This window comes from Corapipo altera, unplaced genomic scaffold (genome assembly GCF_003945725.1).
Source record: "Corapipo altera isolate COAL_440 unplaced genomic scaffold, ASM394572v1 2b, whole genome shotgun sequence".
Lineage (NCBI taxonomy): Eukaryota > Metazoa > Chordata > Aves > Passeriformes > Pipridae > Corapipo > Corapipo altera.
The window spans coordinates 2,844,708-2,858,311 of NW_020884874.1; the positions used below are offsets into that span (position 1 = coordinate 2,844,708).

The 13,604-nt window shown below is 36.5% G+C and overlaps 1 protein-coding gene across 4 annotated transcripts in view; it reads left to right on the forward strand.

The window, feature by feature from the left end:
* The window catches only part of KLHL32 (kelch like family member 32), a 125,881-nt gene that overhangs the window by 45,926 nt on the left and 66,351 nt on the right, over positions 1-13,604 (forward strand). For all 4 annotated transcript variants that reach the window (XM_027631712.1, XM_027631725.1, XM_027631720.1 and 1 more), the window contains one exon: positions 9,385-9,492. In XM_027631712.1, the coding sequence (XP_027487513.1) occupies positions 9,385-9,492 (108 nt within the window). The remainder of the gene's footprint in view (positions 1-9,384; positions 9,493-13,604) is intronic.

The following is a 13,604-nucleotide window of genomic DNA, read 5'->3' on the forward strand; positions in this document are numbered from 1 at the left end:
ATTCTCTTAAACTGTGAATGATAGCTGACCTTTTCATTTTATAGGATTTGTTTTAGTTGCTTGGCATATGCTTAAAACCAATATTTAGGTAGATTTCATTGGGCAGATGAGTTACTGCAGGCTCAGTTATCAGTGACTGATGTTATGTGACATTTTCTCTGGGAATTTATATAGAACTTTTTCAGAAGAATCATGTAATGAGCCTCTTAATCATGCTTCACGCAATTGGTATTGATGGATATGTTTTTCAGTGTGCAAGAGACTCCAGAGGACGTGGCTGATGATTGATTTAGGATAGATAGGCTTAAATTGGGAGGGAAACAAAGCTAGTTATGAGAAGAACAAAGCACATTTTTACATGCTGTAAAGAAACATTCACATATTAAATTGGTTATTTGGATAAGTATACATTGCACATCTAGAACACAGTTGATATTTGATGTGGACATTGTAATCTGTCAAAGCAGTATTTTGACTCCTATTCATACATTTTGAATATTTTCTTTTTTGTTGTGATAGGTGAAAAGAAGAAAGAAAAAATTATATTGCTTACACAATGAAGGATTATATTTTCTTAACATGAAGTTAAGAAAACCTAAAGGTTAATTCAGGAGTAATGCAACAAAGTAGATTAAATAGATTATGTTTTATTTATTTAATACTACCGTTACACGAACAGGCAATTGCTATTTTTAATACAAAGTGCAAAGTATAATGTTTTGTCCTGAAAAAGTTTATAGTCCAAATAGATAGTCTCAGGACTGGATACTTAGAAGTTTGAGTGACCTGTATACAGATAAGTTTAGGTCCCAAATCAGAAAGAGTGCATGACTGAGCTCTTCCATTGATGCCAGTAATATTTCTCACAGGCTGAAAATTACACATGAAATAAAAAAAATCGTCAGGTATCACATCATAATTGACAGTGTGGGAAGTGGATCTGAGATCTCTGAAGTGGTAGTTTATTTTCTTCATAGCTTTTCCGATGTGTGACATGAGAAGTACACTCACTTTCCTATGAAGACAATCTATGGAACAGGTGAATATAGAAGTAAGTGCATATGCTGTGGGAAGTGAATTTGAATAAAGAAGTGCCTTTAATAAAGACACCTATCTATCTAACACCTATCTATTTTAAAATAATTTCAAAAAGAACTCAAGCAGTATCATTGTGGAATTGTGGAGGCAGAAGTTTCAGATGACAATTCAGTTCTGTTAAACCTATAAAACAGTGCTAGATAGTGTTACTAACTAAATAGCTAAGGAAAACCTTGGTGATTTCATTGATCAGTTCTTTACCATTTAGTTTTCTAGATACGCAGAATAGGCATTCATTCACTTTCAAAATTGTTGCAATATGTCTTTTTTCAGCTACAAATATATATTAAGTTTTTTGTTTCTTCAGACATGCTTCTGAATTGAGTGGAAAAAAGTTAGGTAAATAGTTAACATGACTACCATACAAGTTGTTTGGTGCACTTTAATTTTTTCCCATAGAGTTCAGCCTCAGTAATAAGAGGCTGGGTGGGATGCCATACTTTGTGGTTTTACCATAAATTGAACCTTAAGAATTTTTTTTCCCCATAACATTTGACCAGGGTACTTACAATATAGTTGATAATAAGTAGGAAAAGTAGGAATGAGTTTTTAATACAGAGCTCTGTAGTGACTTAGAGGTGAGAAAGCTCACATGCACTGAACTTAAGTTGCTCTTAGTTCATCTTAACTTCCTGCGTGTTTGTCTCTTTGCCTGTGGTGCAATGAAAGGAACTACAAGAATGCTGGTTCACCCTGTGCCAACTTTCCACTCTCCTTATCTGGTAGTGATTGTGAGGAAGTGCAGAAAATGCTTGTGCACTTTACAGTAGAGAATGTGTTATATTCCTGGACAGCCACCCAAGAACAACAGCTGAAGGTAAAGGCAGGCTCTTGCACATCAGTTGCAAAAGCTTTCCACTGCCAGTCAGTTGAAGATGAAAGTTGACAGGCTAAGGCAAGGGGTGAGATGGACTGAGTTGAGGTATTTGCGTTGTGTTTTGTAAAACAAGCTTGGCCCTACTTAAACTCTATGAACATCATGCAAATGCAACTTTTAATGGAGGTGATTCTAAAGTATCCCAGACCTTTAATATTGTGCTTGCTGGCTGCTGTTAAGTCTGATGTTGAACAAGAGTTTATGAAGGTTAAAGCTATGCATTGTTGGGGAGTTCCAAATGTTCATTTTGTGTTGTGGTGGACTTGGATCTAGGGCTGTTGGTAATTACTAAAGCAATGTTTGAGAAAACAGAGGGAGGAAATTTGGAAATGTTGCTGTTTGGGTTACTGTATTGCTGTAGTAAGCTCAGCTTACTTGCTGGTTTTTGAAAGTTTAGATTCCTTTTGAAAGTTGCATTTAAAATTGAATCAAACAAAAATGGATAATGATGAATGTCTGTTCACAAGCTTGCTGAGGGAACTTTGAGATATTTTAGAGGTTATTGCTACGCACTGGAACCATGTATTTTACTCGTAGAAGAATCAGGGTATTTCTTGAAGGCAGTAATTTAAATGGTCAGTTATTTGCTCATCTCCCATTTGGAACATATCAGAAAAGCTGACTAGTGACTGATGTAGTTGAAGTAATGGATGAGCATAAGAAGATCAAGATACGCAAACTGAAGGCATTTTGTGTGGATTCAGCCTCTCATCATTTGCAATCTATAATTTTTTTCTTTAAAGAGCCACTCACCTAAGGATTTTTAATCTAGAAATGACTTCATGTGAGTTGAGAAAAGTAAAAGAAAACTTTGCTTCCTGTGACAAATTACTATGTGCAAGAACCAAATTTACAGGTGCAAACATTTCTAAGATTATTATTGCTGTCATTGTTTGTAGCTTCATTCAACATCTTCAAGAAGTTCTGTTCTTGTAAAATGAATACACACAAAGACACAGTTCACACATCTCTTCAACTTTTAATTCCTCAGTTTGCTCAACCCTTTACTCTTAAGATTAAAGTTTTCACCTGTTTTAAGCATCTAGGCTAAGCTAAGTGTTGTGGTGGGGGAAAACAGTTTTCCCCCTGAAGTTATAAAATGGTAAACCCCCAGAGTAAAAAAGAATACCTTATCCCACTTATGTCTCTATTCTGGAGTCTAAACATGCCTATTTCTATCTATTGATCTGTCTATCTAGTGATATAAAACACTTTTACTTACTTTTGTTATACAGCTACCTAACTTCAGATACTGTTATTGCAGGCCCCGATGACAATTTCCTTTCATTTTCTCTCAAGTTTCCAGGTATTTTACCAATTTTCCTTCTACTTGGTACTTACCTAATGTATCATTATTGGTCATTTAATGATTTTAATAATTCCCTTAAACATCTCTTAAGTGTTAAACAGGTTTTATGCAGATTTAAATTAGAATCCAGTGGTTACCTGAGTGTTCAAATATTAATTTTTTTCAAAACTTTCAGCAGAAAACTTATAGAAGTTCAATAATAAGAATTCCAGCTCATAGCAGTATGTTGCTTGGGATTTCAGTCGCCGCATTTTTTTGACAGCATAATCATTTGTTCTTTTTACATCCATTTTCCTGTCTCCTGACACTGCGTATGTTTTGGTTCTGCTTCTTGCCTTTAAAAGGCCACTAGGCTGGGTGGAATTCACTGACAGTTTGCTTGTGTAAACTGTCTTACAACTTGGTTTAAGTTGTTTTGTGATTTACTGTTTGCTGTGACTGACATGGCTGTAAGAGTGATATGTTCAAATGGGGAAAAGCTCATTACTCTTATGGGTATGGAACATCTGAGTAAGTAGGAAAATAACTCAAAGGCAAGGATCAGTTCTGGATCTCACCATTGTAACGGTGAGCAATTTGTATTTTGGGGATTTTGAATATCATCTTATGTGTCTGTTACCCTGGTGCCTGTTCTTCCAGTTATATGTTGTGAAAGAGTCTCTATATATATTGCTGCAGTGCTACCTGACTGATAAAATCAATGTATCCAGACATTTGAACAGTAATACATTATTCTGATTTGATAGTATTTTACAGCTGTCTTGCATTTTGCTTTTGAAAGCTAAGCAACAGCGTGTTGCCATGCTGAGCATGGGAAGTTAGACACAAAGACTGTGCTAAGCATCTTTTACTTGGGCTCTTCTGCCTGGTTACATCAGATCTCATCATATCTGGGCCTCTACACCCTGTGGTTTTGTACCACTCAGTTCTGAGCTCTTGTCTTTTGTGTTCTATGTTTGCAGAAGAAAATGTTTTATAAAGGTACCTTTGGCTGCTGAGGGCAAAGTTGTGAAACTGCAAGTGCGCTCTGTATTTAATGCGCACCAACTTGCCACATTACTTTAAAGTCAAGTTTTCAAGAGTCTGAGAATTTTTTTTGGTTTGAATATTTTTATCCAAGGATTGTGTGTTTTGTGTTCTTTTTCCTTTGGGTATAGTTCTGTAGCTTTGTTTCTGATTCAGCCCAAGATTAGAAGAAGAATGGAGGGTTGATTCCTCCCTTCCTCCAAAAAGAGGAGCTAATAAAGTGTCAGTGAGCACCACAAAACTAAGGCCATCCAAATTTGTAGCATTTGAAACAAGGGTGACCTCAGGTGGAATTCTACAAATGCAATATATCCATTTGTGACAGCATGTTGAGACTTGAATTTTGGAGCAGCTGCCACAGAATGGCAAGCGCATTGTATTTACTTTTCATTGAGGGATTTGCTTTACTTACATAAAATCTTAACTGAAATAGCAGAATTTAAAGAATCAATTTATTTACCATAACGTTGGCTAATTATATGATTGGATGGCAGAACAAGATCTGGATGTTTAAAGGAACTGGAAGAAAAGATAAGTCGTTACATCATTGGGTTTAATTATAAAAGGAATCTTTGGTTAACATTGGCAATTTGTACTGCCCACTCTCATGAAGGTCTTGAAGGGGAAATGAGCCATTTTCAAAGAGATTTTATTTTGTCCAAGTGGAAATGTTTTAAAATAAAGTATAATAGCATTGTTGAATGAAGTCAATAACTAACATGATTAACATTTCATGCTTAACCAAATTTGGTAACTTTTGTGGTAAATTTGACTTATAATTGTGCACTTGTCCAAGTATTTTGTATTTACTTTGTTTTTCCTGTCTTGTCACTTCTGCATCCACCTGAGATATTTGTCTTATTGCCTTGTTTTTAACATACCCAAGGGAAAAATAAAGTAGGCTACTAGTCTTGCATTAAAAACATGACTGATGGATCTATTTAAGCTCACAGAACCTCAGAGTGTTTTCAGAGATGCATCTTAAATTAGAGTTTGACAGCCCAACCATAACTCATTCTCCAGGTATTGGTGAAGTCTCAAACTATGATTTAATGATTCACATTTTTTTACAGTTAAAACTACAATATTCAAGTACCATAGGGCAAATTAAAAACTGAGTTTGAATTCAATTTCTTCCTACGTTAGAACAGATTTTTTTCATGCTGAATTAAACCTTAAAACTATCAGGCTGAGAAGGAAATTTGCCTGCTGGTGAAGGCAGTATGGATCACTGAGCAGTACTAAGTTCATCTAAGTGGCGGACTACTTTCCTGAAGGCTAATCCAGTTCAGCTGAATGTGAACTGTCTGAGGACCATTGCAGACCTTATCTTTCAATCCGATTCTTTGGCCTTGCCTCCTGAAAATAGATGTAATTCATATTTAGTATCAAAAACCTTCACAGAATACTTGAGGGTATTATTTGAGAAAATGAAGTCTCAATAGCAGATGGCATCACATCTACAATGGAATGACTACCTCAGTGGACAAGGGAAGGGCTACAGATGTCGTCTATCTGAATTTCTGTAAAGCCTTTGACATGGTCCCCCACAACATCCTTCTCTCTAAAGTAGAAGGAGATGGATTCAGTGAGTGGACTGCTGGATGGATAAGACAGTGAGTCAATGGCTCAGAGTCCTGATGGACATCAGTGACAAGTAGTGCTTCTCAGGAGACCAGTCCATATGGAGACCAGTGTTATTTAATATCTTCATCAATGACACAGATAGAGGGATCGAGTGCACCCTTGGGAAATTTGCAGATGACACCAAGCTGAGTGCTGCAGTTGACACACCTGAGTGATAGGATGCCATCCAGAGGAGTCTGGACAATCTTGAGGAGTGGGCTCAGGTGCATCTCATGAGGTTTAACTAGAGCAAGTGCAAGATGATGCACCTGGTTTCAAGCCCTGGTTTCAATACAGGATGGGAGATGAACAGATCTAGAGGAGCCCTGCTGAGGTGGAAGAGCAGCTGGACATGAGCCAGCAATGTGCGCTTGCAGCCCAGAAAGGACATTGTGTCCTGCCTGGTCTGCATCAAAAGCAGTGTGGCCAGCAGGATGAGGGAGGTGATTCTGCCCCTCTACTCTGCTTTGGTGAGACTCCACCTGTAGTGCTGCATCCAGCTCTGGGCTCCCCAGCATGGGAAGGACACTGACCTGTTGGAGCGAGTCCAGAAGAGGACCACCAGCTTGATCAGAGGGATGGAGCACCTCTCCTATGAAGAAAGGCTGAGAGAATTGGGTTTGTTCAGCCTGCAAATAAAAGGCTTTGGGGTGACCTAATGTTATGTAGACAGGGCCTACAAGAAAGCTTGAGAGGGACTTTTGACAAGGGCGTGTAGTGATAGAACAAGAGGGAAGGCTTTCAGTTTAGCTGAAAGAGGGTAGGTTTAGGTTAGACATTGAGAAGAAATTCTTTACTGTGAGGGTGGTGAGGCACTGGAACATGTTGCTCAGAGAAGTGTTTAAGGCCAGGTTGGATGGGGCTTTCAGCTAGTCTAGTGGAAGGTGTCTCTGCCCACAGCAGGGAGTTGGAACTAAATGATCTTTACAATCCCTTTCAACCCATACCATTCTATAATTCTGTGCAAAGCCGTAGTCCTGTTGCTTACTGGCAGCTGCAGTTCTGATAGCCCATTGCACCCTATGTCTGTAGTGCTAAATAAGGTGAATGAGGGCTTGTTTTCTGGCCCTGAAAGGGACTAGCATAGCATGACTTGTGACAATATGGCTAAACATCTGCAAATGGGCTGGCTTTATCTAGGCTGCCTGTTTGGAACAGCTATGGCTTGACTTATCCCCAGGATCCTAATCTGGGCATTGCCTGGGAGAATGCTAGTTGGCAAGGATCAGAGCTCTTCTGGAGGCTGTGTTTGTTAAACACTCTGGATGATTATGAACAGTGACTGAACCAGTGGCCTGATCCTGCTGAGTTTACTGTTAGATGTAGTAATAAAGCTTGTGTAAAGGCAGTGTTGGAACCCGCGTTAAAATAATCTCCTAAACGTAAAGTTAGTAAATCTACACAGAAGAAGTCATATAGAAATGATTCCTGATCTACAGATGAGATTCAGTTAAGTGTTTCTCTTTATCTCTGTTTCTCTGTTAAACTCATCTCATAGTGTGGAACATCATCTCTTGATCAGAATAAAACCTGTATTAGTAACCACGCTGTCTTTTCATGGTTCCTATGTACAGGTTGATAGTGTACAGACTATTACTGTAGCATAGTTGGAGAATGCAGAGCATCTTGTATCACTGAGCATTTCCAGCATTTCTGCAGGCAGTCTGTGATGGAATTGAGTGTACAGAAGGTGTGCAAATCTACCCCTGTGAAGACAGGTGTTGCTTTGATATTTTAAGCTCATTATTCAGAAATTCAGAAATGAATATTATCCAAAAAGTTTGTTTAGTAGTGAATTTCTAAGAGAAGCTTATCTCTTCAAGACATCAACTGCAGGTCTGCTTTTGCAAGGAATAGGTGGCTGATGGGTACTTTGCAGCTCCTGGCAAGCTCTGAAACCTCACAGTACCTATTAGAGCTCATTTGACACACCTGAATGACAACAAAATATCTAACTATGATGACATTTTTAATGGATTAGAAAAGTGTCTGAACTCATGAGATTTTTTTTTTTCTCTCTACATTATGTCTTCTACATTTGTTTGATAAACCTTTTAAACTATTTGGCACTTTTTTTTCTGTTGAGTGAGTGTGTGATAAGTATCACTCTTGCTTATACTGGATGATTTCCAGGCAACAGATTTATGCCAAATTATGGTGTTTTAATGATGGAAGTATTGCAGGAAGCATTTGGTTCGTGAAGCCACCTGAGTGTAGGTGAATCATGGAACAATTTGGGTTGGCGGGGAATGTCATGTAGTCATTCATATGTGCTAAAGAGTTAGAGGGGGTAGAGCTTATTTTTTTTCCTTTAAATTCAGCAGTGCTTGTTGACTGTCTCAGCTTCTGCAGGTATCAGCCAGAGCATAGAGAGAAGGTTATGTTAATGAGAAGTCCTTTGTAACTCAAGTTCTCCAATGTGAAGTTTGGCAGCCACAGTAGAGACATTAAGTTTGGCACAAAATCTACTGGGGATAAATTTAGACTTTCTTTAGCAATGACAGATGGTAGAACTATTCAGTTTATTTGTTCACAGTTTACTGTTTAAAGATTCCGAGTGGTGTGTTTTGTTAAAAAAGTATGGGAGAGTGACAAAGAATGGAGAATGGGACTGATAAGGAGGGAAGAAGTGGTACGTAGGGGTACTGTAGCGGGAGTGCAGGCTGGGAGGAAAGAGTGACAGGCAAAGAAGTTTAACAGAGATGAGAAGAAAAAGATTCTCACAAGGATTCAGAGGCTGATTAGGGTTGCTTCAGTCCAGGGAGGCACTGAAGACAAATCATCTGGAAAATGAGGCTTGATAAAATGACAATTGCTCTCCTCAGTGTTATTTTCAGGGATGCTCCATAGCACCTTGCCTATTTCCACTTCAGGTTTTATGATCTGAGAAACTGGGACCATAGCAAGTAAGGGGAGATTGTAAGTTTAGGTGACTGCATCTCCATCCTTCCTCTTCATTCAATAGCTAGAGTATTATATTGTTCAGATTCTGGTGTGAGATGCTTATTTGGAAAGGATTGTTTATAAAAGATGGTATGTTAACTACCCCTTTTTCTCTAACAGGTAATTGCATATGGTTTATTGCTCCTTCTTATATATAATGATATTATACGTAAATATTATTTCTAGTGGTGCTTGTGTAGATTATTTTTTCCCAGAGTCCAGTTATCTTTTTTATTGAATTATGCCTTATTGTGTGACTGTTCCCATTGATTTCACCAGAATTATTTAGTTAAGAAGTATATATACATGGACCAAAGGGATTTGTTTCAGTTTTTCCAGAATAAATTTTTGTATTTCTTTATTGATAAAAGGACTCAGTTGAAGGATTGATTGCTGTAAGGTTAATATTGAAACCTAGGTATAGATCTCATTATAACTCTCAGATGTGTTGCTATTTAGATTTCTTATCCAAAATTGGTTAATAACGTTTCTCTTTTTTCAATAGGCAATGTTTAGTCTCTGCATGGTTGAAAGTGAAGCCGATGAGGTGAATTTACATGGTGTCACAAGCCTTGGTTTAAAACAAGCCCTGGACTTTGCATATACTGGACAGGTATTGTACGGTTCTTCAAAGTAAGAAACACAGTTGAAAGCAACTTCAATAAAAACTGAGTATGACTTTTTCAGAAGTACTAGAAATTATTTTTCTTCTGCACTACCCAGTACAAGGTATTTTGATTCAACAGATCTTAATTTTTGTATACTGTGATGGATTTTTTTCTTTAGAAGGATTGTTTAATAAAAACACCACTTATGTGCATCATTGCCAGGTAGTGAACCATGTAGTATTTGTATTCCCTTTTTGTGGTTGCCTGACTGTTCATAAAATCTTAATATGAGTTAATTCTGCATGCTAAATTAAATGTAAAGAAAGGTGTTTTCCTAGTAAAAAATATTTATAAACTCTGCTATGTTTGAAAAATTATATAATTGAGGAGAAAAATAGTCTCTTACTCTCTGGACAGATGCAGTTCAAGCATCTTTGTAAATGCTTATAGGTACTATACATTTTCATTGTGACACTCTTTATGACCACAGGTTAGATATCACATTATATCACTTCAGAAAATGCAGAGTGATGCTCTTTTTCCCTTTGCCCCATGCCATATCTCTGCACTGCATGGTTTGAGAGCATTGCTGTGTGACTTCATCTCAATTCAGAGTTCATGGGTAGTGAGCTCAGAACACTTTGCTATGTGCTCTTTTGGATTCTAAAACTCCAGATAAACAAACTGGTTTTGGAATATTGCTACAACAGTTGAGTCCACTGATGTATTAGTGATCTTTATTAGTTAATTTCAAAACTGAAAGCTTAAATCCATATTGCGTTATTCTGGAAGAGCTGTTGGGTTATATAAATTTAAGGCATCTGCTTCTATACTGTGGATTGAGTATATGGCCTTATATGGGTCTTTTTGTTGTTTGGTTTTGGGTTTTTTGTTTTGGTTTTTTTGGTTGGTTGGTTGGTTGGTTAGGGGTTTTTTTGTTTTGTTTTTTGTTTTTTACAAAGAAACTAAATAGGAATAAGGAAAAAAACCCTACCTGTTTTAAAGGATCTATTTCTGTCACCAGCCCACACAACAGTTATGGTTTAGCACTTTAATTTCTGTGTTTCTGCTGTTATGGAAAACAAAACTTCTTGAAAGATTTCTTTTATATAAGTGATAGATAGAGATGCCATACTATACTAGTGAATTAGCTGAAAATCTCAGTACATGACTTGTCATTGGTGTGTTTTTTGTTGCTTCAGTTGAAAGTTTTGATAAAAATTGGAATGGTAGGCACCTGTATCACCTTTTTCAGTAACTTTAAACTATAGGTTGATTATTCTGAAAGGAGAACTCTTGTTAGAAGTATCTTTTGAGAGGATGGGTTGTATTTGATTTCTGTCTGACCCATCCTGTCTGTTGTGATTAGGTATATTTGCCATCTTTCAGCAAAACTCATAGTCTAATAAACCTGTGTAAAATACATTGAGAACCTTTGAAAGAATGGATTTGGCTTTTATGTAACCCAACAAGCAACCTCACATTGCTTCCAGGATAATATTCCCAGCTCCCTAGCAAATAATATGCGCCTTCTGTCCTTGATTCTTTTAGAGACTTTTGAGTCTTTCATTTTCAGGCATAATCTACTTTGAATAAATGAATGGGGTTCTTAAGTTAAATATAGATGTGCATGTATGTGCGGTTGCTCATACATATAAGTGATTATAAGGTGAAGTTTGCTCTGTCCTGTCTATCAGGTACACCAAGCGCTACTTTGATGAACAGAGAAATGAGAAGTATTCTACAGGAGTTTTCTTATAAAGGTGCCTTTGAAGCATAACTCAAGTGATAATGTGGGTCTGAGAATTAGCAGTATTGCTTTTTTGCTTTAGGCCTTGAAATTCTCTTCTGGCGCTGGGTTTGTATGTCTTGAGCATTGCTTATGTACTGACTCAGGCTGACAAAATCTGGGTGAGCATTTCAAGGTAGTGAGTGGGAATAATCCACAAAGGCTATTAATAAACTGGATTACTGGATGCTTGCATTAGAGAGAGAGTTCTGAAGACAGTCATCTTTGGTTTGGTTTGTGAACTGTTTCTGATTTAAAAAATAAAATATTGTTTAGCAGCCCAAAACTCACTCATGCCAAATACAATCTTATATTGCTCTGAAAATGTAGGTATCAAGACATGATCTGAAATACCTCTTAAAAGTGAAACCCATGAACTCTATTTAGTTTCTTTTTTTTATTTGGCCAAAATGTTGGTAAAAAAAAATGGATGTTTCTCTGGGTAACGCTGTGGAATTCCTTAAGTGTCCATGTCTAAGCAGATAAGTAATTAGTTGCAGCTTTCTTCTCTTTATTTCTTTAATATGCTGAACTTGCGTTTGAGATGCTACACATCAAATTGAATGCAGCTTTCTGTGAAAAATAATATATTGGAGACATCTGGTGGAAATATTTAATATTGCACAATGGCCTGCAGTTTTTGAAAGTTATCAAAATTAAAAAATTTAGTTTTTAGGATAACACTGAAATCTGAAATTAAACTCTGTCATCCTTGCCTCTATTTTGTTAATTCTAAATATGTCTGTGGACTTAAAATAAAAACTTGGTCTTCCTGTCTACTTAGGCAGACAGTGCCTTATCATAATTACTGTTGGAAATGCTTTGTTTGTAAGGGAAACCTGATTGTTCAGAAGAAAAAAGTTTTAAAACTCAAATATAAATAATACCATAATTCCAACTGAGTTAATCCATTGCTACGGTCTTTAATCATCACAAAGAAAGAAATTTGGTATTCAAATAGGTAAAACTAATGAAAGGAATGGCGGCAGAATTCTATTTTGTTCTATGCATATAGGTTCTCGGTAATCCTCTAATAATTAAATCTTTGGTAAAAAAAAGTCTTAAATATGTTTCCTCTTGACCATAGGCATTTTACCATATAATTCCATAATCAAAATTGAGAGATACAACTGCTTTCCTGTTGTAGTTGCCATATCCTTTCTTCATAAAAGGGCTTAAAGGTCATTCTCTCTTCTGCTTCACAGCTGGCAGCAATAAGACCAGTGACTAATCTACCAATCAGTGAGTAGATTACTTGCCCTACCTTTTCCAAGTGTTAGATTTGCATTGGAAGGAAGATGCATGAAGTACAGTCCAATATAGGAACTATGTATTTTAGATTATTAATATAGAGAAGCAGTTCTTGGTGCAGAGTTTGGAGCTCGCAATTCTTTCTGTCCAACTAAGAGTCTTAACCACTGTGTTAGAGAGTCATGGGCATTGTTCTTTTCTTTTTGAGTATTTTTTTTTATTTTAATCCTTCTGTTAGCAAGAGACACAATCTTATTTGGAGGAATGGGATAGCCCCCAAATAGGCCAGTGTAGTTGACTGACAAGTCACAAGAGCACTGACTTTAATTTACAGTGGATGATCCTAATTCAACAAAAATACAAACACACAGTTGGAGTCCTATGCATACCGAAATGTTCCAGACTTGGATCTTTCTTCTTGGTAACTATGTTTTATCATATGTCTTTAATCTATGGTAATGGAAATATTTTGCATTTAGATAGAATTTTATTTAAGGACCTCAAAACACATTATAAAAGCAAGTAATCACTGTCCTTACTTTGCCACATTATAAACAGGAAATTATTTTGGGAGAAAATTACTTTCCAAAGACAGCACAGCAAACCAGTAGCTTTATTAGGGCGTAATGCCAAGTTTTGCTGTTTTCCTAACTGGCTGGTCTCTTTTCTTTTTGGTTGTTTTGTTGTTTTTTTTTTCCTAAACTATGATATTTTGTTTCTGTGTTAATAGAAATTAAATTGTTGTCATAAAGTTATAAAATTATTCTGAATTGTCAAAGCTTACACCTTCTTTGTGAAATTGTACTTTCATTAGTTATTTCTTTAACAAAAAATCCCAAAAAGACCAAAATATGAAAGAATGAAAAATCTTCTCAGATGGTAAAGAAATAGTAGAAATAAATATTTTCAAGTACAGCAATTTCTCCTGATAATTGCTTTGATTCCTTTATAGAATCTTGGCTTTCATTTCTCATCAATTCCTCCCCTCATTTGATATTGACAGTTTTTCTAGTGATCAACGAGTATTTAATCTACCATTTTTAGTTAAGATCAGGGAAAAATAGCTATCAATATCTT